Below are 24,810 nucleotides of genomic sequence, written 5' to 3' on the forward strand. Positions count from 1 at the left end.
CACTCCCTGGACGCTTGTGTTTTCTCAATGGCTTTGCCTGCAGCGGGTTGGGTAGTCAGATCATATCTGGGAGGTGTGCCGACATCCCTGGATGTCTGAAGAGAGATCCTAGTGTTTAGTTAGTATTTGAAAAGAGCTATTTGCAAGATCCTTTGTGTTCATTCATTAAAGTTCATATGTGTTTGTTGGGCCTTGCCACACGGGTACCAGGTTCATTTTGCAATCAGCCCCCTGGATTTCGTGGCTGAATCCCCATGGCTCGTTGTGGGTGGCCTGTACCTGCATGGCGGCTGGCTTTAACTCTGATGGCTTCATCTCTCCGCTGATGTTGGCAGCCCCTACAGATAAGCATGGCTGAATGTGCTGCAAGATGCCAGGCCTCTCCTCTCATTAATTTTCAGGGCGCATGCCCGATGTGCCAGCCCTGCAGCACGAAGGAATTCCAGCATGGGCTTCCTGCAGGATCCCCTAGCTGGGCTGAGTGACCAGGAACAACGGGTCCCAAGCCTAGTCTGCTTGGAGATGGGATGACCTTCCGTTTCTCCATCCATAACATAAGGCATGTGGATTCAGTGATTCTTGAGGTCCTTTTCAGCCATAATAATATTTGATGCCCAGGGAGGGAAGCCAGGGGCTTAAATTCCCCTGAAACATTGCATATCCAGCCCCATGGGTTGTGCTGTTTGACTCATTTGCTGTCAACGTTCGGATGAATGAAGACATGACTGTAGGAGACACACGTAATATCTTTTGAGAACCGTTTACAAATAAGATGAGCCATTGTCAACAGACTCAATTTTCTGCCTGCAGGGTTTTGTGAGGCTGAGGCCGTGCCCTTGACAGCTAATCTGACTGCGGCGCTCACATCTCATAAAGTCAACTGCTAACAGTGCGCTTCTCTTGGGCGTAACTTGCATAATGTATCTTATTTAATGATTCTGGGGTGGTTTTTTTTAATCTAGCCCGTGGGCCTTTATACATACTTGGCGGTCATAAAGTTTTATGTACAATAAGTGTCTGAGCCTATTGGGTAAATAACCCATTTTCAAGTATGGTTCAGCTGGGTAACAATCGTGTCACAAAAATCCAGGGTATGTGATTTTTCAGAATTTGGGGTTACATGCTATTGTGTTAAAATGCTAGACACTTGAAGCCAATCATTTTTTCACTTAATTTATACAGATGATGTGTTATTCTAACTATATTATAATGTCTTCTGCAAAGGGTTGCCCACAATTTAAAATCATCCCTAACTTCATAAGCTTGATGCATGTATGTGAGAGCCAGGATTTATACTAGTACAGGAAGGATTACAGGTGTCTAAGAAGCGCAAGGTTGCCAGTTCAATCCCCAGTCACAGCACATACAGAAACAGATAAATATTCCTGTCTCCCTCCCTCCTTTCCTCTCTTTCTAAAATCAATAAAAAAAATTAAATCTATTTTACTAATGAAAAACATTTTCATTAAAAATATGTGGGAGTTCACAGGTTTACCCTGGTGAGGAGGCTCCGTTGTTAGAGTGTTGTCCCAGTTCACCAAGGTTGCAGGTGCAAGCCCCAGTCAGGGATCATACAAGAATTAACCAATGAATGCATAAATGAGTGGAACAACAAATTGATGTTTCTCTCTCCCTCTCCCTCTCTCTCCCCCATCTTCTCTCTCTCTCTCTTCCTTTTCCTCTCTTTCTCCCTCACCATCTCTCTTTAAAATCAGTAAATAAAAAAAATTTAAATGTATGTAGAATTTCTGGACATCAGAATGAAGATTTTTTATTTTGTATTTTTCTGAAGCTGGAAACAAGGAGAGACAGTCAGACAGACTCCCGCATGCGCCCGACCGGGATCCACCCGGCACGCCCACCAGGGGCGACGCTCTGCCCACCAGGGGGCGATGCTCTGCCCCTCCGGAGCATCGCTCTGCCGCGACCAGAGCCACTCTAGCGCCTGGGGCAGAGGCCAAGGAGCTATCCCCAGCGCCCGGGCCATCTTTGCTCCAATGGAGCCTTGGCTGCAGGAGGGGAAGAGAGAGACAGAGAGGAAGGAGGGGAGGGGGGTGGAGAAGCAAAATGGGCGCTTCTCCTATGTGCCCTGGCCGGGAATTGAACCCGGGTCCCCCGCACGCCAGGCCGACGCTCTACCGCTGAGCCAACCAGCCAGGGCCAGAATGAAGATATTAAAATCAACCTCACCATCCAGACCAGGGGTCCCCAAACTACGGCCTGCAGGCCGCATGCGGCCCCCTGAGGCCATTTATCCGGCCCCCGCCGCACTTCCGGAAGGAGCACCTCTTTCATTGGTGGTCAGTGAAAGGAGCATAGTTCCCATTGAAATACTGGTCAGTTTGTTGATTTAAATTTACTAGTTCTTTATTTTAAATATTGTATTTGTTCCCGTTTTGTTTTTTTACTTTAAAATAAGATATGTGCAGTGTGCATAGGGATTTGTTTATAGTTTTTTTTTATAGTCCGGCCCTCCAACGGTCTGAGGGACAGTGAACTGGCCCCCTGTGTAAAAAGTTTGGGGACCCCTGATCCAGACGTACCACTGTGGAAGACTGACGTGGATGTACTTCCAAGTCCTGCTTGTAGTACAGATGTTCAGTGTCGCATGTGTGGTCACACTGTGCATGTTGTATGTAAGGTGCCCTTTTGCCTGTCCATGACAGATGCAGGAATGATCTGACATTCTCAGATCAGATTGCACAGTAAATGTACTCTGGACGTTTTGGGGTGTTTTTTCAGCGACAAGTTAAACCACAGCGAACATCTTGTAGTGAAATGTTTGTGCTCTTAAACGCTCATTTCCTGAAGATAAAATTCTGGGTGTGGAGTTGCCAGCCAGCCTTTGGGAAGTCCCTTGAGTCGCCGTCCACGTAGCGGGTGTCATCATACCCTACCACCCATAGCCTGGGACAGCTCTGCAGCTCCCAGAACTTTGTCCATATTAGCCATCTAAGAAAATCTACAATTTGGTAGGCAAAAAGTTATTTCTTATTTTAACCTGCTTGTCCTCCATGACTACTGAAGTTGGACTCATTTGTGTCTTCGGTAGCCATTTGTAATTTTCTGTTGTGTGCAATAATGTTCACATCTTACGTTTTTCTGTGCAAGGTGGGGCTTTTTCTTTTAAAACAATTTTTTTTTTAATTTTTTGATTTCAGTGAGAGAGGAAGGGAGAGAGAGAGAGAGAGAGAGAGAGAGAGAGAGAGAGAGAGAGAGAAACGGGAACATCGAGCTGCTCCTGTATGTGCCCTGACTGGCAGTCTCTGCTCCTCAGGGCAATGCTCCAACCATCTGAGCTACCCGGCTGGGGCAGGCCTTTCTTTCCTGATCATTGTTATTTTGGTTGTGAACAGATCCCAGACGTGTGTTGTGTCCTTCTCGAACATTTACAGTGGGTTAGGGTTAGATTTCTTTACTGTGCAGGTGTGTTGAGTCATGTCGTTGCCCTTGCACCTGGGGCATTGTGCAGTCTGTCCCGTGTCCCACTGCACCTGGCTCATAGTGGTGGCGAGCTGTCCTTAGTGTTTGTGCTGCAGCCAGAGTGGCTGCCTGGGGCTCGGGGCAAGCACTCCCTCTGAGGGGTGGAGCCCACTGTCTGAGATATTCCCCTACTTTGCGAAGAAGGGGAAACTACCGGGGAGGAGAAGACCCCGGCAGTTTCAGATGAATGTCTGATGTGGTATAGCAGGGTGAAGGCAGGAGGGAAGGGGACGGTCTGAGGCCCAGTGAGGTCACTCAGGCTCATGGACAGGTCATCACATGGCCCAAGAGAATTGGCTGGCTGGCCTTGATCTCCCCTCCTCCCTTCCTTTCCTCTATCCTTCCTCTGCCTTTCCATCGTTTTAACTCCCTTCTTCTTTCCCTCCATCTCTCTGTCCCTCCTGAGCAGCCTTTGCTGAAACCCGCCTTCTCCAGGTACTGTGTTAGGCTCTGGAACACAGACATATACAAGACAGAAGAAGCAGCTGGTGCCGTCTGTTAGCCAGGAGGAGCGATAGTAAATGAACATAGCACGAGTGAATTAAGTACGACTTGGGGACAAACGGTAGAGATGAAATCTTTATGGGGGGTGGTGTAGCAGAAGAAAGGCTTATCTTTGTCAACAGGTCCCAGAAAAGAGAAGAGCCAAGATAACTTTAAGGACAGGAATGGTGTCCATGCGATCAATTCTGAAGAGTGGGAATCAAGGCTGAGATGTGAGAACCACCAGGCAAGATGGCAGGAAGGGCCTTCAGCAGGGGTACTGTGCAGGGACAGGTGTCCTCGAGGTGATTGAGGGAGGATGAGACAGATTGGCTGTCATCGTGGTGCTGGTGTGAGGGAGTTGGGCGGTGGGGAGTAAGCCAGTCTCCTTTTCATGCTCATTGTGACTGAGACGCGTGCATGTTTGTAAAACTCAGTGAGTAGAGCAGAGAAGAAGGTTGGAAATGCCATCACGCAGGATGCTTGAATGTTCTGGAAGAGTTACCGCAAGATGGCTTGGCTTTTACAAAGTTTCGGTGGTGAACATCATACATTAAGTCGGGTCAGGAACCTATGGCTCACGAGCCAAATGTGGCTCTTTTGATGGCTGCATCTGGCTCACAGACAAATCTTTAATTAAAAAAAAAATAACATTAAAAATATAAAACATTCTCATGTATTACAATCCATTCATTTCCTACTGTTCATGTTCATGGTTGCGAGTGGCTGGAGCCAATCACAACTGTCCTCCGGGACACCACCAAATTTTTATTGGATAATGCATAAGGTACACGGGTCGTTGTATGGCTCTCATGGAATTACATTTTAAAATATGTGTCGTTCATGGCTCTCTCAGCCAAAAAGGTTCCTGGCCCCTGCATTAAGTCACCCTCTAATTTGTTGAAACGGGGTGTTGTCCTTACCACAGTTTCAGGGTGGTTTGATTGGCAGTGTTAGAGAAGTTGAATCCTTGACCTCTGCTGCGTAACAGTGGCCATCCCTGCAGACGGACAAGATCATAGAGTCATTTACAAGGGTTACAGGTGCGGCCACAGGGAGTGTCGTTAAGCGAGAGAGAACTTCCTGGGGCACTGGAATTGTTGTTAGATGTAGTTCTCTGGTGGCACATGCACCACTCTATACATTTACCCAAACCCGTCAGACAGCACACCTCTGATCAGTGAATTTTGCGGTCTGTAAATGATGCCTTGTAGTGTGGTGGGGGGGATTCAAGCACACGTTTTGAAAAAGCTGAAGTCACTCGGAAGAAGGGTGTGTAGATGTGGAGAACAAGAATTATGGTGAACCTAAATATATGTATTGCTTGTGACCTGTGTCCTAACATTTGTAGCTTTTATCAGCAATTAATCATAATTAATAAAAACTCACAGAGTGACATCATAGAAATGGCGCCGTGAGGACACGGACCGAAAAATCTGCCCAAAATTTCAACAAGTTCAACAACCAGAGACAGAAAAATCTATCCTTGGAGCATCCAAGAGTTTCACACCCTGAAGGCGAACTGATATCAACAAGACCACTCTCAGATGCCATTAAGAAAAAAGAAATCAAATATCATGGATACAAAAGAAAGAGAAGTAACACAGATAGATGTGGAAAAATCTCTGGAGAAAAAATTTAATATATTGGAAACCTTGGAGCTAAATGACAGAGAATTTAAAATAGAAATCCTAAAAATATTCAGAGATATACAAGAAAACACAGAAAGGCAATTTAGGGAGCTCAGAAAACAACTCAACGAACACAAAGAATATATTACCAAGGAAATTGAAACTATAAAATCAAATCAAACAGAGATGAAAAACTCAATTCATGAACTGAAAAACGAGGTAACAAGTTTAGCTAATAGAACAGGCCAGATAGAAGGTAGGATTAGTGACATAGAAGACAAGCAACTTGAGGCACAACAGAGAGAAGAAGAGAGAGACTCAAAAATTTTAAAAAATGAGAAAGCCCTACAGGAATTGTCTGACTCCATCAAAAAGAATAACATAAGAATAATAGGTATATCAGAGGGAGAAGAGAGAGAAAATGGAATGGAAATTTATTCAATCAAATAATAGACGAGAACTTCCCAAGCCTGTGGAAAGAACTAAAGCCTCAAATTCAAGAAGCAAACAGAACACCGAGTTTTCTTAACCACAACAAACGTACTCCAAGGCACATCATAATGAAAATGGCACAAACCAACGACAAAGAAAAAATTCTCAAGGCAGCCAGGGAAAAGAAGAATACAACATATAAAGGAAGGCCTATTAGATTATCATCAGATTTTTCAGCAGAAAATCTACAAGCTAGAAGAGCGTGGACCCCAATATTTAAAGTCCTGAAAGAGAGGAACTTTCAGCCAAGAATACTATACCCATCAAAGTTATCCTTCAAGTACGAAGGAGAAATAAAAACATTCACAAATACAGAAAAGATGAGGGAATTTATCATCAGAAAACCCCCACTCCAGGAAATACTAAAGGGGGTTTTCCAACCAGATCCAAAGAACAAAACAAAACAAAACCACAAGTAAAAGCTCCACCAATAACACAATAAAACCAAATTTAAACTGTGACAACAAAAGCAAAAAAAAAAGGGGGGGGAGAGGACAGAGATTAACAGTAGCAAAAGATGATGAAGTGCAGAAACACTCGCAAGATAGGGTACTACAATGAATATGGTAGGTACCCTTTTTATTACTTAATGGTAACCACCCTTGAAAAAACCACCACAAAAGCACATGACTTAAAAAAGGTAGCAAGGGAGGAAAGAAGTATGGAATACAAACAAACAAAAACAAATGATAGAAAAATCAGAGAGAAGAGTCAAACAAGATACAAAACTAACAGAAAGCAATTTATAAAATGGCAATAAGGAATCCACAAGTGTCAATAATTACACTAGAAGTAAATGGATTAAATTCACCAATAAAAAGACACAGAGTAGCAGAATGGATTAAAAAAGAAAATCCAACTGTATGCTGCCTACAAGAAACATATCTAAGCAACAAGGATAAAAACAAATTCAAAGTGAAAGGCTGGAAAACAATACTCCAAGCAAATAACATCCAAAGAAAAGCAGGTGTAGCAATACTCATATCTAATAATGCTGACTACAAGACAGAAAAAGTACTCAGAGACAAAAATGGTCATTTCATAATGATTAAGGGGATGCTGAATCAAGAAGACATAACAATCCTTAATATATATGCACCAAACCAAGGAGCACCAAAATATATAAGACAGCTACTTATTGACCTAAAAACAAAAACTGACAAAAATACAATCATACTTGGAGACCTCAATACACCGCTGATGGCTCTAGATTGGTCATCCAAACAGAAAATCAATAAAGATATAATGGCCTTAAATGAAACACTAGAGAACCTGGATATGATAGACATCTACAGGACACTTCATCCCAAAGCGACAGAGTATACATTTTTCTCTAGTGTACATGGAATGTTCTCAAGAATTGACCATATGTTGGGCCATAAAAATAACATCAGCAAATTCAGAAAAATTGAAATTGTACCAAGCATATTTTCTGATCATAGAGCCTTGAAACTTGAATTCAACTGCAAAAAAGAGGGGAAAAAAACAACAAAAATGTGAAAACTAAACAACATACTTTTAAAAAATGAATGGGTCAAAGAAGAAATAAGCGCAGAGATCAAAAGTTATATACAGACAAATGAAAATGACAATACGACATATCAGAATATCTGGGATGCAGCAAAAGCAGTGATAAGAGGGAAGATTTCATATCACTTCAGGGCTATATGAACAAACAAGAGAGAGCCCAAGTGAACCATTTAACTTCACACCTTAAGGAACTGGAAAAAAAAAGAACAAAAACAACCCAAAACCAGCTGAAGAAAGGAGATAATAAAAATCAGAGCAGAAATAAATGAAATAGAGAACAGAAAAACTATAGAAAAAATTAATAGAACAAGGAGCTGGTTCTTTGAAAAGGTCAACAAAATTGACAAACCCCTGGCAAGACTTACCAAGGAAAAAAGAGAAAGAACTCATATAAACAAAATCCAAAATGAAAGAGGAGAAATCACCACGGACATTGTAGATATACAAAGAATTATTGTAGATTGCTATGAAAAACTTTATGCCACTAAATTCAACAACCTAGAAGAAATGGATAAATTTCTAGAACAACACAACCTTCCTAAACTAGACTGAGTCAAGAAGAAGCAGAAAGCCTAAACAGACCTATTAGTAGAGAAGAAATAGAAAAAACCATTAAAAACCTCCCCAAAAATAAAAGTCCAGGCCCAGACGGCTATACTAGTGAATTCTATTAAACATTCAAAGAAGACTTGGTTCCTATTCTACTGAAAGTCTTCCAAAAAATTGAAGAAGAAGCAATACTTCCAAACACATTTTATGAGGCCAACATAATCCTCATACCGAAACCTGGCAAGGACGGCACAAAAAAAGAAAACTACAGACCAATATCTCTAATGAATACAGATGCTAAAATACTAAACAAAATACTGGCAAATCGAATACAACAACATATTAAAAAATAATACATCATGATTAAGTGGGATTCATCCCAGAATCTCAAGGATGGTTCAATATACGTAAAACGGTTAACATAATACACCATATCAACAAAACAAAGAACAAAAACCACATGATCTTATCAATAGATGCAGAAAAGGCATTCGATAAAATACAACACTATTTATGTTTAAGACACTCAACAAAATGGGTATAGAAGGAAAATATCTCAACAGGATAAAGGCCATATATAATAAACCATCAGCCAACATCATATTAAATGGCATAAAACTGAGGACTTTCCACCTTAAATCAGGAACAAGACAGAGCTGTCCACTCTCTCCACTCTTATTTAACGTGGTGCTAGAAGTTCTGGCCAGAGCAATCAGACAAGACAAAGAAATAAAAGGCATCCATATCGGAAAAGAAGAAGTAAAGGTATCACTTTTTGCAGATGATATGATCCTATACATCGAAAACCCGAAGGACTCCACAAAAAGATTACTAGAAACAATAAACCAATACAGTAAGGTTGCAGGATACAAAATTAACATACAGAAGTCCATAGCCTTTCTATATGCCAACAATGAAATATTAGAAAACGAACTAAAAAAATAATCCCCTTCACGATTGCAACAAAAAAAATAAAATACCTAGGAATAAACATAACAAAGAATGTAAAGGACCTATATAACGAAAACTACAAAGCATTGTTAAAGGAAATCGAAAAAAATACAATGAGATGGAAAAATATTCCTTGTTCATGGATAGGAAGAATAAATATAATTAAAATGGCCATATTACCCAAAGCAATATATAAATTTAATGCAATTCCCATCAAAATTCCTATGACATTCTTTAAAGAAATGGAACAAAAAATCATCAGATTTATATGGAACTATAAAAAACCCCGATTAGCCAAAGCAATCCTAAAGAAAAAGAATGAAGCTGGGGGCATTACAATACCTGACTTCAAACTACAATATATTATAGGGCCATGACAATCAAAAACAGCATGGTATTGGCAGAAAAATAGACACTCAGACCAATGGAACAGAATAGAAAGTCCAGAAATAAAACCACATATATATGGTCAAATAATCTTTGATAAAGGGGCCAACACACAATGGAGAAAAGAAAGCCTCTTCAACAAATGGTGCTGGGAAAACTGGAAAGCCACATGCAAAAGAATGAAACTCGACTACAGCTTGTTTCCTTGTACGAAAATTAATTCAAAATGGATCAAAGATCTAAATATAAGACCTGAAACAATAAAGTACATAGAAGAAGACATAGATACTAAACTCATGGACCTGGGTTTTAAAGAGCATTTTATGAATTTGACTCCAAAGGCAAGAGAAGTGAAGGCAAAGATAAATGATGGGACTACATCAGACTAAAAAGTTTTTGCTCAGCAAGAGAAACTGACAACAAAATAAACAGCCAGCCAACTAAATGGGAAATGATATTTTCAAACAACAGCTCAGATAAGGGCCTAATATCCAAAATTTACAAAGAACGTATAAAACTCAACAACAAACAAACAAACAATCCAATAAAAAAATGGGAAGAGGACATGAACAGACACTTCTCCCAGGAAGAAATACAAATGGCCAACAGATATATGAAGAAATGCTCATCTTCATTAGTTATTAGAGAAATGCAAATCAAAATTACAATGTGATACCACCTCACACCTGTTAGATTAGCTATTATCAACAAGACAGGTAATAGCAAATGCTGGAGAGGCTGTGGAGAAAAAGGAACCCTCATTCACTGTTGGTGGGATTGTAAAGTAGTGCACCATTATGGAAGAAAGTATGTTGGTTCCTCAAAAAACTTAAAATAGACTACCTTATGACCCAGCAATCCCTCTACTGGGTATATACCCCAAAAACTCAGAAACATTGATACGTAGACAAATGTAGCCCCATGTTCATTGCAGCATTGTTCACAGTGGCCAAGACATGGAAACAACCAAAAAGCCCTTCCATAGAAGACTGGATAAAGAAGATGTGGCACATATACACTATGGAATACTACTCAGCCATAAGAAATGATGACATCGGATCATTTACAACAAAATGGTGGGATCTTGATAACATTATACGGAGTAAAATTAGTAAATCAGAAAAAAACAAGAACTACATGATTCCATACATTAGTGGGACATAAAAACGAGACTAAGAGACATGGACAAGAGTGTGGTGGTTACCGGGGGTGGGAGGGGAGGGGGGTGCGGGAGGGAAGGAGGAGAGGGGGAGGCGGAGGGGGAGAGGCACAAAGAAAACTAGATAAAAGGTGATGGAGGACAATCTGACTTTGGGTGATGGGTATGCAACATAATTGAATGACAAGATAATCTGGACATGTTTTCTTTGAATATATGTACCCTGATTTATTGATGTCACCCCATTAACATTAATAAAAATTTATTTAAAACAAACTCACACAACCCACCAGCTCCAAAAACCACTACTGAGGTAAAAGAAGTGTCCGCTATAAAAAAAGTACCTATCAGGTGTATTTGTATCGTATTGTTTCTTTTAATTGTAAGGACTTTAAATGACAGTTTGTGGAGCCCCCCCACTCTGGTTCATACATGATGTCACAAGAGACCATTGCTCTCCCTAGTGACTAAAAGGAGGCCAGAATGCTGAGAAAATCATAACTTTAAAAAACTCATTAGATCCTTCCCCATCTAAATGTCTCTTCTGTTTTTTCTGCCTTAGGATTCTCTTTGGAGCCTTCAGAACGCTTATCAAAATGAGCAATTAGGTGTTTTCATTTTTTAAAATTGACACCTGCATTGCCTTCTAGACCCAGGGGGTCAGCAAACTATAGCCCAAGGCCAAATCCCACATGCGGGAAGTGACCAATAAGTACACCCCTTTCCCACCCCTGACTCCAAAGCAGGAAAGGACGGCTCCCTGCTGTGTGTTAAGTCAGCCAGAAGAGCCAGACAGTTTCTTCTCTTTCGCGTTGAAGGTAGTTGGTAACCCTATGTGCAAAGTAGCATTGATGACACTGCAGTCCAAAAAGTAAAGAAGACAAATTAGTTATATTGGGAATGTTCGTATGCAAGATTTAAAAAATATTTTATTTTAATTTAAAAAATTTTTTAGCCTTTTTTTTTTCTTTTTAGAGAGAGACAGACAGGGACAGGCAGACAGGAAGGGAGAAAGATAAGAAGCATCAGCTCATAGTTGCAGCATGTTATTAGTTCATTGATTCTTATACGTGCCTTGATGGGGGGGGGGCGCTTCAGCCGAGCCAGTGACCCCTTGCTCAAGCCAGCAACTTTTGGGCTCAAGCTAGCGACCTTTGGACTCAAGCCGGCAACCATGGAGTCATGTCTAGGATCCCACACTCAAGCTGGTGAGCCCGTGCGCAAGCCGATGACCTTGGGCTTTCGAACCTGGGTCCTCAGCATCCCAGGCCAATGCTCATTCACTGCGCCACTGCCTGGTTTGACTAATTAAAGACAATTTTTTAAAATTGATTTTAGCGAGATAAAAAGGAAGAGAGAGGTAGGAGCAGGCATAGATCTGTTCCTGTATGTGCCCTGACCGAGGATTGAACCAGCAGCCTCTGTGCTTCAGGACAATACTCTAATGAACTGAGCTATCCACCTAGGGCTCTTTTATTGATTGACTTTAGAGAGAGAGGATGGGAGAGAGAGAGACAGAAAACATCAATCTGTTTCTATATATGCCCTGACCAGGGATCAAACTGGCAACCTTTGCATATCAGGATGATGCTCTAAACCAGCCAATCTATCTGGCCAGGGCCCTATGCAAGGTTGTTTCACTGAGAACCTAACCACCTACATCTCAAAAAAAAAAAAAAAATACATAAATAGAAATGTGCCTTGCCCCCTTACCATTCTTCATGGTGACCAAAAGCAACAGATGCATTTATGTGTCTGATGGATGTTTGGGTGACGTAGTGCATGGAAGAAATGTTTGCCTGTGCAGCCGTGGTGAAGGTGGCCCAACTCCTTGTCCTGTGCAGTGACAAGCATGTAGACGAAACAATGAGGGGAGAATGACATGTCCTGTGCTAGAGGTGATCTGGAGGGGGTCCAGCAGGGCTGGCAGATGAGGGCCCGTGCGACAAGCAGCCAGCCACACAGATGTGGAGGCAGGGAGTGGGGCAGTGAGACCCAGAGAAGTGAGCCCGTGACATCACAGGGCTCGTCATGAGCAGATGGACTCTGGAAATGAGGCCACTGCCTCTCAGATGAGGAATCCACATGTAAGACACAGGGCTGGCTGTGTCCATAGCAAGATCAACAATGTAGATTTGAGTAACAGCGGGGCTGATGGGATTTCAGGAGGATCTGATACACTGGTTCCCATCCTATCATATCGCATGTGTGTTATGGAGCAGCACACACACACACACACACACACACACACACACACGTTAATTAAGTGAGAGGAGGGGAAGCAGAGAAACAGACTCCTGCTTGCACCCTGTCCAGGATCCACCTGATAAGCCCCCTATGGGATGATGCTCTGCCCATCTGGGGCCATTGCTCCATTGTTTGGCAACAGAGCTGTTTTTAGTGGCTAAGGCAGAGGCCATCAAGCCATCCTTAGTGCCTAGCCAACTCACTTGAAACAATCCAGCCATGGCTGTGAGAGGGGAAGAGAGAGACAGATGGAGGGAGAGAGAAGAGGGAGTGGTTGAAGAAGCAGATGGTCGCTTCTCCTGTGTGCCCTGACCAGGAATCAAACCCAGGACATCCACACGCTGGGCTGACACTCTACCACTGAACCAACTGGCCAGGGCTACGGAGCAGCATTTAACATGGCTTTTCCTCCGTGCTGTTCCCCCTTCCCTTTTGCTTTGCTTTTGGTCCCGTTGCAGACCGTTCACCTCCAGGTTTCCTCCGGCAGTGGCTAGTCCAGGGAGGTGGTGCACGTCTGCTCCGAGCAGGTCCCCGGGGCTGGAGGGATCCGGGAGCCTTGTGGAGAGCCCGCTGGCTCTCCCTCCTACAGCTGCGCGGGTAGGTCCTCCTCACTACCATGTCGTTAGCAGGCTCTGCCTGAGGATGGACCCAGCCTAACCTGACTATCCATCTCCGGGGGACGCCGGGACACAGCTGTCCTTTTCATTTTCCCTTGTGAGGCTGCACTCTGTGCTCGTGCTTGGCATGCACCCAAGAGCCTGTGCAGGGAGGCCTTTGTCACTTTTGCTGCCAGTCCTAAGTCATCTTATTTTTTTGCTTTTGCTGTCTCTGAAATCTTGCCATGACCATTGACGTTATCCTTGAAAATACACACACACACACACACACATTTACTTTATTGAATTGATTTGGGTGACTAGTTAAAGGTGTACAATTCTACAATATAACACATCATCTGTATGTTGTAGTGTGTGTTCACCACCCCAAGTCAAGTCTCCTTCCATCACCATCTGTCCCCCTTTACCCTCTTCTGTCTGCCCCAGTCCCTTTCTGTCTATAGTCATCACACTGTGGTCTGTGTCTATGAGGTGTTTTTGTTTGTTTGCTTAATCCCTTCACCTTAGTCATCCACCCCCACACCCCTCTCCCTCTGACACCTGTCAGTCCGTTCTCTATGAGTCTATTTCTATTTAGTTCTCCGTTTGTTGTGTTCTCTAGATTCCACGTGTAAGTGACATATGGTATTTATCTTTCTCTGTCTGGCTTATTTTACTTAGCATAATGCTCTCCAGGTCCATCTATACTGTCGCAAAACATAGTCAGATTTCCTTTTTATAGCTGAGTTGTATCCCACTGTGTAAATGTACTACAGCATTTTTATCTCCTTGTCCACTGATTGGAACTTGGGCTGCTTCCAAATCTTGGCTGTTGTAAATAACACCACAGTAAACATAAGGGTGTACACACACACACACACACACACACACACACACACACACACAGACACCTACACACATACACAACGAACATGCCATATACATGATAGACACACATTCATAAACGAAATTTCTACAGAGTAGTCACTTGGAACCTATTAGATAGATTGGAAGAGGACCCCAGCAGAACCCCAAATTCCCATTTGTGGTCCCCTTTTTTTGGTGACCCTGATTTCCTGAATTCTTTATCAGCCAGGACAATAAAAACCGACTCGTGGTTTTATGGCTTTGACTTTGCAGGTTTGGGGAACGTCAAGAAAAATGAAGAGGGTAGCGGGTAGAGTCGGTGCCGAAATGGCTGTACTCACACGAATTTCCCTGGATGGAGTATTGGGGTGGAGTGTGGCAAGGTGCACATCTAGAGTAAGAGGTGGCTGTGCAGCATGTTCTGCCCTGGGGAGCAGCCCACCCTGTGCTGCAGGCCCTTGGCCCTGAGTCATTCTTTACGCCCCAGGGGAGCTTTGCGTTCTCTCTCATTCCTGGGTGGTTCCCACAGCCTGTGCTGTTGCAGGCATTTTGCAAACAGAACTCCTTTGTAATGATCACATCAGATGTGCATCTCAGTAGCCAAAGGCACTGAGCTTTGAGCAGTCAGTTGTAGCTACTTTCATTCTCCATTTCTGTGAGGCGGTAGATTATGTACTAAATAACATGTGCCAGCTTATGGGGGTCAATGGGTGTTAGATTTCAAGAGTTTTCATAGGACAAAAAGAAAATGTTCACGTGTGCCTCGAGTCTTTGACATGAAACGTTGGGGAGGCATTTGTGGGTTGTCGTGACTTCGTTTTTGCTGTCTAAAGAGGCACGGTACCTGAAACAGAAAAAGGAGGGAGAGACAGGGCCTCTCCCCCCCCCCCCCCCCCCCCCCCCCGTCCACAGCAGGCCGTCTTAGCCAGGACTGCACCTGTTGTGTCAATTGGACAGAGTTTAAAGGTCATGCTGTATTTTCTAACCACATAGCTGCTTAGCTGTGCTGTTCTGAAAGTATCTGAAGAACACTGCAAGGGACTTTTCTCCTGAGGACATAGCAAGAGGGACGTGGACGGGGCACCTGGCTTGCAGGGCAGTGGCCTAGGCCTACATGGGGTTGGGACATCTGTAGTGCCTGGCCAGGTATCATGTACCGGGAAGTAGGCTCACCCCTGGCCTACAAGGGGGCTCTCGTTGTCAGGGAAACGTTCTATCCTGCTTGTTCGTTAATAGGAATTAGCACCAGTGCACCACCTGCTGGTTCTCCTTTTTTTTTTTTTTTAAAGATTTTTTATGTATTGATTTTACAGAAAGGGAAGGAGAGGGATGAGAGCCTGGAGTATCGACTCATAGTTGCTTCGCTTTAGTTGTTCATTGCCTGCTTGTTGTATGTGCCTTGACTGGGCAAGCCCAGGGTTTCGAACTTAGGACATCAGCATCCCAGGTCGACACTCTGTCCATAGCCCTTGTTGAACAGCTCAGAACTTGCCTTCCCAACAGAACACAACTCGACTGGGAAACTCTGTCAGAGACTCATTGTGTAGCTCCACTGGGTGCGTGTCTCGTGGAAGGCAAGAAATGGGTTATGAATGTGGAAATACAGTAGTTAAGAACTGAAAGAGATGAGTGACTCATTGCTGCTCACAAGCAAGTCTCCCTTTTTTCATTTTTAATAATACACTACTGCCTGACCAGGCGGTGGTGCAATGAATAGAGCATCGGACTGGGATGTGGAGGACCCAGGTTCGAGACGCCGAGGTCACCAGATTGAGCCCAAGGTCGCTGGCTCGAGCAAAGGGTCACTCGGTCTGCTGTAGCCCCCCAGTCAAGGCACATATAAGAAATCAATCAATAAACAACTAAGGAACCGCAACGAAGAACTGATGCTTCTCATCTCCTTCCCTTCCTGTCTGTCTGTCCCTCTCTCTGACTCTCTCTCTCTCTGCCACAAAAATAAATAAATAAATAAATAATCTTAAAAAAAAATAATACACTACTGATTTTAAATGTTTTATTGACAAGTTAATTTGCAGCCTATCTTAGAAAGTTCTGCCCCTCTGTAGATGGCAACTTCCTGAAATAAGGCACATAAAAATACTGTTGTAACACGAAATAAATATTTCTGAATAGTGTTTGAGTGTGAAAATTTTCACATTGTTTTCTACAGTCTTTGTGTATGTGTCGGTCATAGCTCCCAGATGCAGTTTATGGGAACAGGTGTGTGTGTGTCTGTATCTAATACGTATTTTTAACACTTCTTTTTTTTCTTTTTTTTCTTTTTTTTGTATTTTTCTGAAGTGAGAAGCGGGGAGGCAGAGACAGACTCTCACATGTGCCCGACTGGGATCCACCAAGCATGCCCACTAGGGGGCGGTGCTCTGCCCACCTGGGGCATTGCTCTGTTGCAACCGGAGCCATTCTAGTGCCTGAGGCAGAGGCCATAGAGCCATCCTCAGCACCCGGGCCAACTTTGCTCCAGTGGAGCCTTGGCTGTGGGAGGGGAAGAGAGAGATAGAGAGAAAGGAGAGGGGGAAGGATGGAGAAGCAGATGGGCGCTTCTCATGTGTGCCCTGGCTGGGAATTGAACCTGGGACTTTCACACGCCAGGCCAACACTACCACCGAGCCAACTGGCCAGGGCCCTTTAATAACTCTTGTCCTCTATGTGACATGTCAGTATATAGCCTGATGGTATCCAGTGTGTGTTTGGACTGGTGGCCTTGCATGAGGAATTGCAGTGGGGACAGGTATGGGGGAAATGCCCATGGATGTAATAATTCCTGACTGTGATTTAAAACAATTAGCAAGATGTGGGCTTAGTCCCATTTGGGATGAAGATGTTGATTGGAATCGATCGCTCACTTTTATTTATTCTTCCTCTAGACAAACAGATGCCCAGGGTCCAGAACATAGTCCAGGAGCAGCACAGCTGGACGTGCAGTGCCCAGCCCAGGTCTCTGAGCGGCTCCACGCCCGGGAAGCTCTGGAGGTGCCCCAGGAGGGTTGCGGCAGAGCGGGCACCCTACCTCGTGATTACAGATACTCCGAGGACCACAAGGCCGCAGACCCGCTGCCGCCACTGGGCCCAGGATCACCAGCGCAGAGCAGCCTCTTGGCCCCACACACTCGGGGGCAGGACTTACGGCCTGTGAGTGCCACGCCACTGGCCAAGCGACCCACCCCACAGAGGCCGCCACCGCCCAAGCGCGAACCCAGGCATTTCAGGGTCCCAGCCAGTGCTGCCCCCACGGGCACTCCTGTGACTGCTCCCCTGGGCGTGTCTACAGGCGCACCCACAGCCGTTCACCTGAGTGCACCTGCCAGCACACCTGCAGCCAATCACCTGGCTGCGCCTGGCAGGCCCCTCGCCCCGCTGTCTCCCGCAGCCCTGGAGGTGTGCGCGGACCGCCTGGCCCTCTCCCGCAGCTCCTGTGCCTTGGCAGGGAAGCTTAGTGGCACCCAGCCTGCCGACGGCCCAAAGGGCCCTGGGGAACAGGAGCAGCAGCATGTAGATGAGCCCGTAGCCTGTCCTAAACGGGAAGCCCTGCTCCCGTCCAAGTTCCGGCCCCTGAAGACGTCCGCCATGGAGACCTCGCGCTCCCCTTCTCCTCAGTTCGCCCCCCAGAAGCTGACAGACAAACCTCCGCTTCTCATCCAGGACGACAGTTCTACAAGGTACTGTCCCAGGACGGAAGCCTTACGCACCCTTCCCCTTTCGCTGGCCCCGTTCCGACCAGGGGACTCTGTTGTGCGGCTTTCTGTGGGCAGTGTCAGGTACCTTGCTCAGGCTCCAGGTGTCAGATTCTCACTGGTCCTGAGGGCGAACAGGGAGGGAGCCCCAGCTCCAATAGTCACCTGTTGGGAGCTGTCCTGTCCAAAAGGGAGGTGAAGGAGATAACAGACCACCTCTTGTGCCCTCACCCAAACCCCAGATGCTTACGTCTGCAGTGCACATGGGCGTGTACAGACCCGGGCTGTGGTTTGCCCCAGGCACGTTCTGTTTGTAATCAGCACTCAGTTTTATGCAGGTGTAAGACCTGCGACTGGCACTGCTGTGCCCAGTAGCCAGTATGACCGTACTCCTTTTTGTCTAGACGTTTTATGTGAAAGCTCTAAGTGGGCATGCACCTTGTGTTAAAGCAGAAGGAAAATCGATTCCGTCCCAAGGGGCCATTGTCAGAATCACACATGTGCTACGGTCTGTGGAGCCCATCGAGATGTTGGTACTGTTTGCAGGTGGGGACTGGCCAGCTGAGAGCTGTGGCCAATGAGTGGCCCCTGTTGTTTGAGCACCTTTGAAGAAACTGAGAAATGGAGGGAGTGGGGAGTTTTCATCTTGTTCTCAACTGACGGGGAGGGTGGTGCGGGGCCCCAGGCGGTGTCTGGAGACATTTTGGGGTGTGATGGTGAGGGCGTAGAGGCCAGGGATGCTGCTAAATGTCGTGTGAGACAGTCCCCACAAGGAACCATTGGTCCTGAGTGTCACTGCTAATAATCCAGGAGTTGCCAGTCCCATGTGACAGTGTGAATGCGAGTTGAGGACAAGTAAATGCAATCTGCTCCTCAGTGGCACCAGCAGTGCAGGGGACAGCAGACATAGGCAGCTTTCGTCATCCCAGAAGGTTCTCGTTTCCTTCGCCGCTCTTGAGTCTTGGAACTATTTTTCTTTTTCTATTAAAATTAAATTTTTTTTTTTTAATTTTGGTTATTGACTTTAGAGAAAGAAAGGGGAGGGACGGTGGTACATCTATCTGCTCCTGTATGTGTCCTGACCAGGAGTTGAACCCAGAACCTCTCTGCTTTGGGATGAAGCTCTAACCAACTGAGCTATCCAGCCAAGGCATTTAAAGTGTTTTTCCATTGATTTACGAAAGACGAAAGGAGAGAGCGCAGAGAGAGAGAGAGCACGCGCATCAGCTCATTGTTCCACTTAGTTCCATTTAGTTGTGTACTCAGTGGTTGATTCTTGTATGTGCCCTGATGGGGGGGGGGTCCAACCTGCAGCCTCTGGTGTGCTGGGTCAGTGCTATATCCATTGAGCCATCTGGCCAGGGCTAGAACTGTTTTGTTTTTTTTTATCTTGAAAAGAATAATTCAGGCCCTGGCCAGTTGGCTCAATGAATAGAGCATCAGCCCAGTGTGCAGACATCCCAGGTTTGTTCCCTGGTCAGAGCACACAGGGAAGCGACCATCTGCTTCTGTATCCCCTCTTGTCCCCTCCCACAGCCAGTGGCTCCATTAGTTCAAGTGTTGGCCCCAGACTCTCAGGGTAACTCCGTTAATTTGAGCATTGTCCCCGGACCCCTGGGGGTTGCCAGGTGGATCCCAGTCAGGGTGCATGTGTCAGTCTGTCTGTCTCCCCTCCTCTCACTTAAAAGGTATAAGAAAAGAAAAGAATTCAGTAGCAGACGACCTGCCTCATACCACCCTGAGTTTCCATGTAGCATTGCAGCCACAGCTTCGTGTGTGGTGTCACTCAAAATGCGGGAGTCTCTTTTTTTTTTTTTCTCATTTTTCTGAAGCTGGAAACAGGGAGAGACAGTCAGACAGACTCCCGCATGCGCCCGACCGGGATCCACCCGGCACGCCCACCATGGGGCGACGCTCTTCCCACCAGGGGGCGATGCTCTGCCCATCCTGGGCGTCGCCATATTGCGACCAGAGCCACTCTAGCACCTGAGGCAGAGGCCACAGAGCCATCCCCAGCGCCCGGGCCATCTTTGCTCCAATGGAGCCTCGGCTGCGGGAGGGGAAGAGAGAGACAGAGAGGAAGGCGCGGCGGAGGGGTGAAGAAGCAAATGGGCGCTTCTCCTATGTGCCCTGGCCGGGAATCGAACCCAGGTCCTCCGCACGCTAGGCCGACGCTCTACCGCTGAGCCAACCGGCCAGGGCCGGGAGTCTCTTAAATCACCTTCCAGCTGCTAACCTGGACATACAGAAAGGAAGGGAAAGCCATCAGGTGCTGTGTGTGGTGGGTCCAGTGTCAGATATTGTCCCAAGCCAGCTGGCCTAGACCCCTCCATCCTCAGGAGCCGGGCAACCCTTGCCTGCCACTCGTTACTGGAGTTGGCTCTGGGAGTTGGGCATGGATTTCTGTTTTTTCTCGCCAGAAGTGAGGGCCCGTTTTCTCACTGTATCTTTTTTGTGAGTTTGAGGATTTCAGTAAGCAGTGGGAGTATTTAGTGAATGTACGACAGGGTTCTTCAGGCATCCACGTTGTTTGAGAGTTCCATTTCCATCTAGCACGTCATCCAGCACAGCAGTGGTCAAACCAGGTGTCCCTGCCCTGCAAGCTTTCATCATGAGCCTGAATTCTGGTCAGAGACCAGAGCCATCTCCAATGTGTCCTCTCAATCCTCTGGGAGCACAGTAGGACAGAAGGTGGCCATGCCACCCACGAAAGGAGCTATGGGGCCTGACCAGGCAGTGCCGCAGTGCGTAGAGTGTTGACCTGGGTTGCAGAGGACCCAGGTTCAAAACCCTGAGGTCATTGGCTTTGAGTATGGGCTCATCCGGCTTGAGTGCAGGCTCACCAGCTTGAGTGTGGGGTCCCTGGCTTGAGCATGGGATCATAGACATGACCCCGTGGTCACTGGCTTTAGCCCAAAGGTTGCTGGCTTGAGCCCAAGGTTGCTGGCTTTAGCAGGGGATCACTGGCTCGGCTGGAGCCCCCGGTCAAGGCACGTGTGAGAAAGCAATCAATGAACAACTAAGGTGCCGCAACTATGACTCAGTGTTTCCCATCTCTCTCCCTCCCTGTCTGTCCCTCCCCCTCTACCGGGGCAGTCCCTCTGCCTGCTCAGAATGCAGCTGTCCTGTGCTGGCCTCGAGCTGGCAGCAGGGAGTCCAAGGGAGAGAAAACGCGATGTCCCCACCTGCAGAATTTCGGAGGTGTTGCTCATTCCCAAAGTGCATCCACTCTTGGGCTCAAACTAGAACACTTACTTTTATATCTTTTCAAATTCTCTATCTCTTCTTTCTTATTTTTTTAAACGATGTATGAAGTAGAGTCGATGGCCAGCAGCGCCTCTGGCCACTGCCAGGGAAAGGTAGAGATTTGGTCACTCCCAGCAGTGAGCTCAGGCATCTTCCTGCGTCAGGCCATGTGTGAGAGCAGAGAGCCAAGAGGGCTGCCCCGGGTCCTTGGGGCAGATTACCGTTCCCTTGAGCATTGGGAGTGAGAGTCCCCTGAGGGGTCGTGTAGAGCGCCAGAGCAGAGTGGCGTGCAGGCTGGCTGACTCCCGGGGTGGGCTGTGTGAGCAGAGCAGGGTGGACTGTTTGATGTTGGTGGCTGCGGGTGACTTGCCCTCTGGGAGCTGCACTCTGACAGTGGCCAGGCCCCCAGAGGTCACCGGGGTGCCTTTGGATTAGGAATTGAGGAGACCTGCCTGCGGTGAGGTCCAATCCACAATGTTTTCTCATTTTGAAGTAAGAGTTTATGAAACTCCATATGTGGAAGCCTGGACAGTTTTCTGCACCAATGCCGGAAGGGGTAGGCTGGCTCAAAAATCAGTAACTGAGGGTTGGTGTTGAGCAGTGTGAAATGAGAGGAAAGGAGGGGACTCCTGTATGTTCTCGCTTGGTTAAGTTGCCAGAATTTTTACCTCTAAAGTGTAGCAACTCAAACTGGTGTTGTCTGCATAGTTAACCTTTTATGTGAGAAGGGAGGAGTAGTGAGGCAGACTCCTGCATGTGCTTCTACCAGGATCCAGGGATCCACCCGGCAACTCCTGTCTAGGGCCAATGCTCCAATCAACTGAGATATCCTCAGCACCCAGGGCCACGCTCGAACCAATGGAGCCACTGCTGAGGGAGGGGCCGAAGGAGGGGGAGAGAAGCAGATGGTCGCTTCTCCTGTGTGCCCTGACCGGAATAGAAACCGGGAGGTTCAAATGCCCGGCCGCCACTCTATCCACTGAGCAACCTGCTAGGGCCTATAGTTAGCCTTTTAAACTGGACTCCCAATGGTGGTGTTTGTGGGAACCGCATACGAACAGCAGATTAAGTACATCTGCTCTTCACAGTTTCCGCTGGTGGAGAAGGAAATAGAAGAGTTGCTTCACAGCGGCGTACATACCACACCCTTATTAATGGGAAGAAGGTCATCCCACATTCCCAGCCTCCAGTGGAAGGGTGAAAAAAATGGCATTTCATTTAGAGCCCAGAGCATCCTCATGACCCACAAAATGAGGTCTGTTTGGGTCATGTCGTCGAAGTGGCATTCAGCCCCAAGTTAGAAATAAGTCTGGAGTTTGGGTTGCGATTTTGGCTCGCGTTTTCTTCCTTCTCGGGCACCAGGAGATGGCTCTCTTTCTCCGGTGTGTCCTTTAAAAATACTTGGTGCCTGACCAGGCAGTGGCGCAGTGGATAGAGTGTTGGGCTGGGATGCGGAAGGACCCAGGTTCGAGACCCCGAGGTCACCAGCTTGAGCGCGGGCTCATCTGGCTTGAGCAAAGCTCACCAGCTTGGACCCAAGGTCGCTGGCTCCAGCAAGGAGTTACTCGGTCTGCTGAAGGCCCGCGGTCAAGGCACGTATGAGAAAGCAATCAATGAACAACTAAGGTGTCGCAACGAAAAACTGATGATTGATGCTTCTCATCTCTCTCCGTTCCTGTCTGTCTGTCCCTATCTGTCCCTCTCTCTGACTCTCTGTCCCTGTAAATAAATAAATAAAATTAAATTAAAAAAAAATACTTGGAAACAGGTTTCTGTCCCGGTGGCCCTTCTCTGTAGGGTCCCCCTGGATGTGGTCCAGAGAGGGGTGTCCAGGATGCAGCTCCATTTTCTCTGTCTTGACCGGGCGCCCCTTCAGTTTCTTGTAGCAAGAAGTTATTTTATTTATTTATTTCTTCTAAAGGGAAAGAGTGTGCTCAGTTCAGATAATGTTCAGATTGCATAGTGTGTCCCGTGTGTGCGGTGGGACCCTTGGCTAGTCGGCCACTGGAATGCCGGTGCAGGGTGCCACCCGCCGGGTTCCCGCCCCAGGGTGGGAGCCAGGCCCGGGTGCAGCTTCCCTTTCAGCAGGCGGCTCCTCTCTCTGCAGGATCGAGCGGGTGATCGACAACACCACGGTGAAGATGGTGCCCATCAAGATCGTGCATGCCGAGAGCCAACCCGAGAAGGAGAGCCGCCAGGGCCTGGCCCGCACCACTGAGCTGCCCGAACTGCCCAGCGGGCTGGAGAGGGACCAGATCAAGACGCTGAGCACATCGGAGCAGTCCTACTCACGCTTCTGCCTGTACAGCCGCCCTGGCTCCGAGCCCCAGCCCCGGGCCCTGGCCCCCAGCAGCCCCGATGGCCAGGCCTCCCCGCCTGCGCTCAGCTATGCGAAGGCCCGAGAGAGGACGGCCGAGGACCTGAAGTCAGAGGAGCTGGCCCGCGAGATCGTGGGGAAGGACAAGTCTCTGGCCGACATCCTGGACCCCAGCGTAAAGATCAAGACCACCATGGACCTGATGGAGGGTATCTTCCCCAAGGACGAGCACCTCCTAGAGGAGGCCCAGCAGCGGCGGAAGCTGCTCCCCAAGGTTCCCTCTCCCCGGACCGCAGAGGAGAAGTGAGTAGACGCTTCCCAGCAGTCCACGTCTAGCAGCATGTGCTGCTGCCGGTGTGTCTTAGGCTTACGGGACTATGGGGACGTGTGTATGTATACCCATAACTGCTTTTGGGGGCTGGCTTCCATAAGGGCTTCCCTGGTGCTTAGCACTCAGGCTGTTTGCGACCTTCCCGGAACAGAAGCTTAGGCATTGCAGGCGGACCCTGTTTCTGGGGACGGTGACTTTGGTGCCTGACAAAGACAAAAATCCTGCAGCTCCTGTGCCTTCTTGACATGAGGCTGATGTCGTTTTCGGTGATGCCCACAAGGCACCTTACTCAGACAAGAGTGGTTCTCAGCAGGGCCGTTGTGTTTCCCCAGGGGACAGTTAGCAGTATCTGGTACAGCGTTGATTGTCGCAAGTAGGGGAGGCACCTGGTGGGTGGAGACCAGGGATGCTGCCAAACACCCCTTCATGCACAGGGCACCTACTGCGAAGAATGACCTACCCCAGATGTCACTAGTGGCGAGGTTGTCGTAGAGGAGTAAAGGCCCCTACATCAGTGTGCATGTTTATGACAGGGGTGTACTACTCTGGATACAGCTGAATAAATGCATAGTTTTCTTAGAATGTATTTTTATTTGTATTTATTCATATTTCTAGAGAGAGGGGAATCAAGAAACATTGACTTGTTGTTCCATTCATTTATGCACTCGTTGGTTGGTTCTTATATGTGCCCTGACTGAGGATTGAACCTGAAGCCTTGGTGTATCGGGACAATGCTCTAACCAGCTGAGCCACCTGACCAGGACAGGACAGTTTGGACTGGTTTTTCTTTTCTTTTCTTTTCTTTTCTTTTCTTTTCTTTTCTTTTCTTTTCTTTTCTTTTCTTTTCTT

General features: G+C 46.8%; 1 protein-coding gene across 1 annotated transcript in view; it reads left to right on the forward strand.

The window, feature by feature from the left end:
- Positions 1-24,810, forward strand: part of SHROOM2 (shroom family member 2) — a 132,049-nt gene that overhangs the window by 98,891 nt on the left and 8,348 nt on the right. The window contains exons 6-7 of the mRNA XM_066357621.1: positions 17,261-18,052; positions 23,421-23,933. Coding sequence (XP_066213718.1) covers positions 17,261-18,052; positions 23,421-23,933 — 1,305 coding nt within the window. The remainder of the gene's footprint in view (positions 1-17,260; positions 18,053-23,420; positions 23,934-24,810) is intronic.

This window comes from Saccopteryx leptura, chromosome X, assembly GCF_036850995.1.
Source record: "Saccopteryx leptura isolate mSacLep1 chromosome X, mSacLep1_pri_phased_curated, whole genome shotgun sequence".
In the NCBI taxonomy this organism is placed as follows: domain Eukaryota; kingdom Metazoa; phylum Chordata; class Mammalia; order Chiroptera; family Emballonuridae; genus Saccopteryx; species Saccopteryx leptura.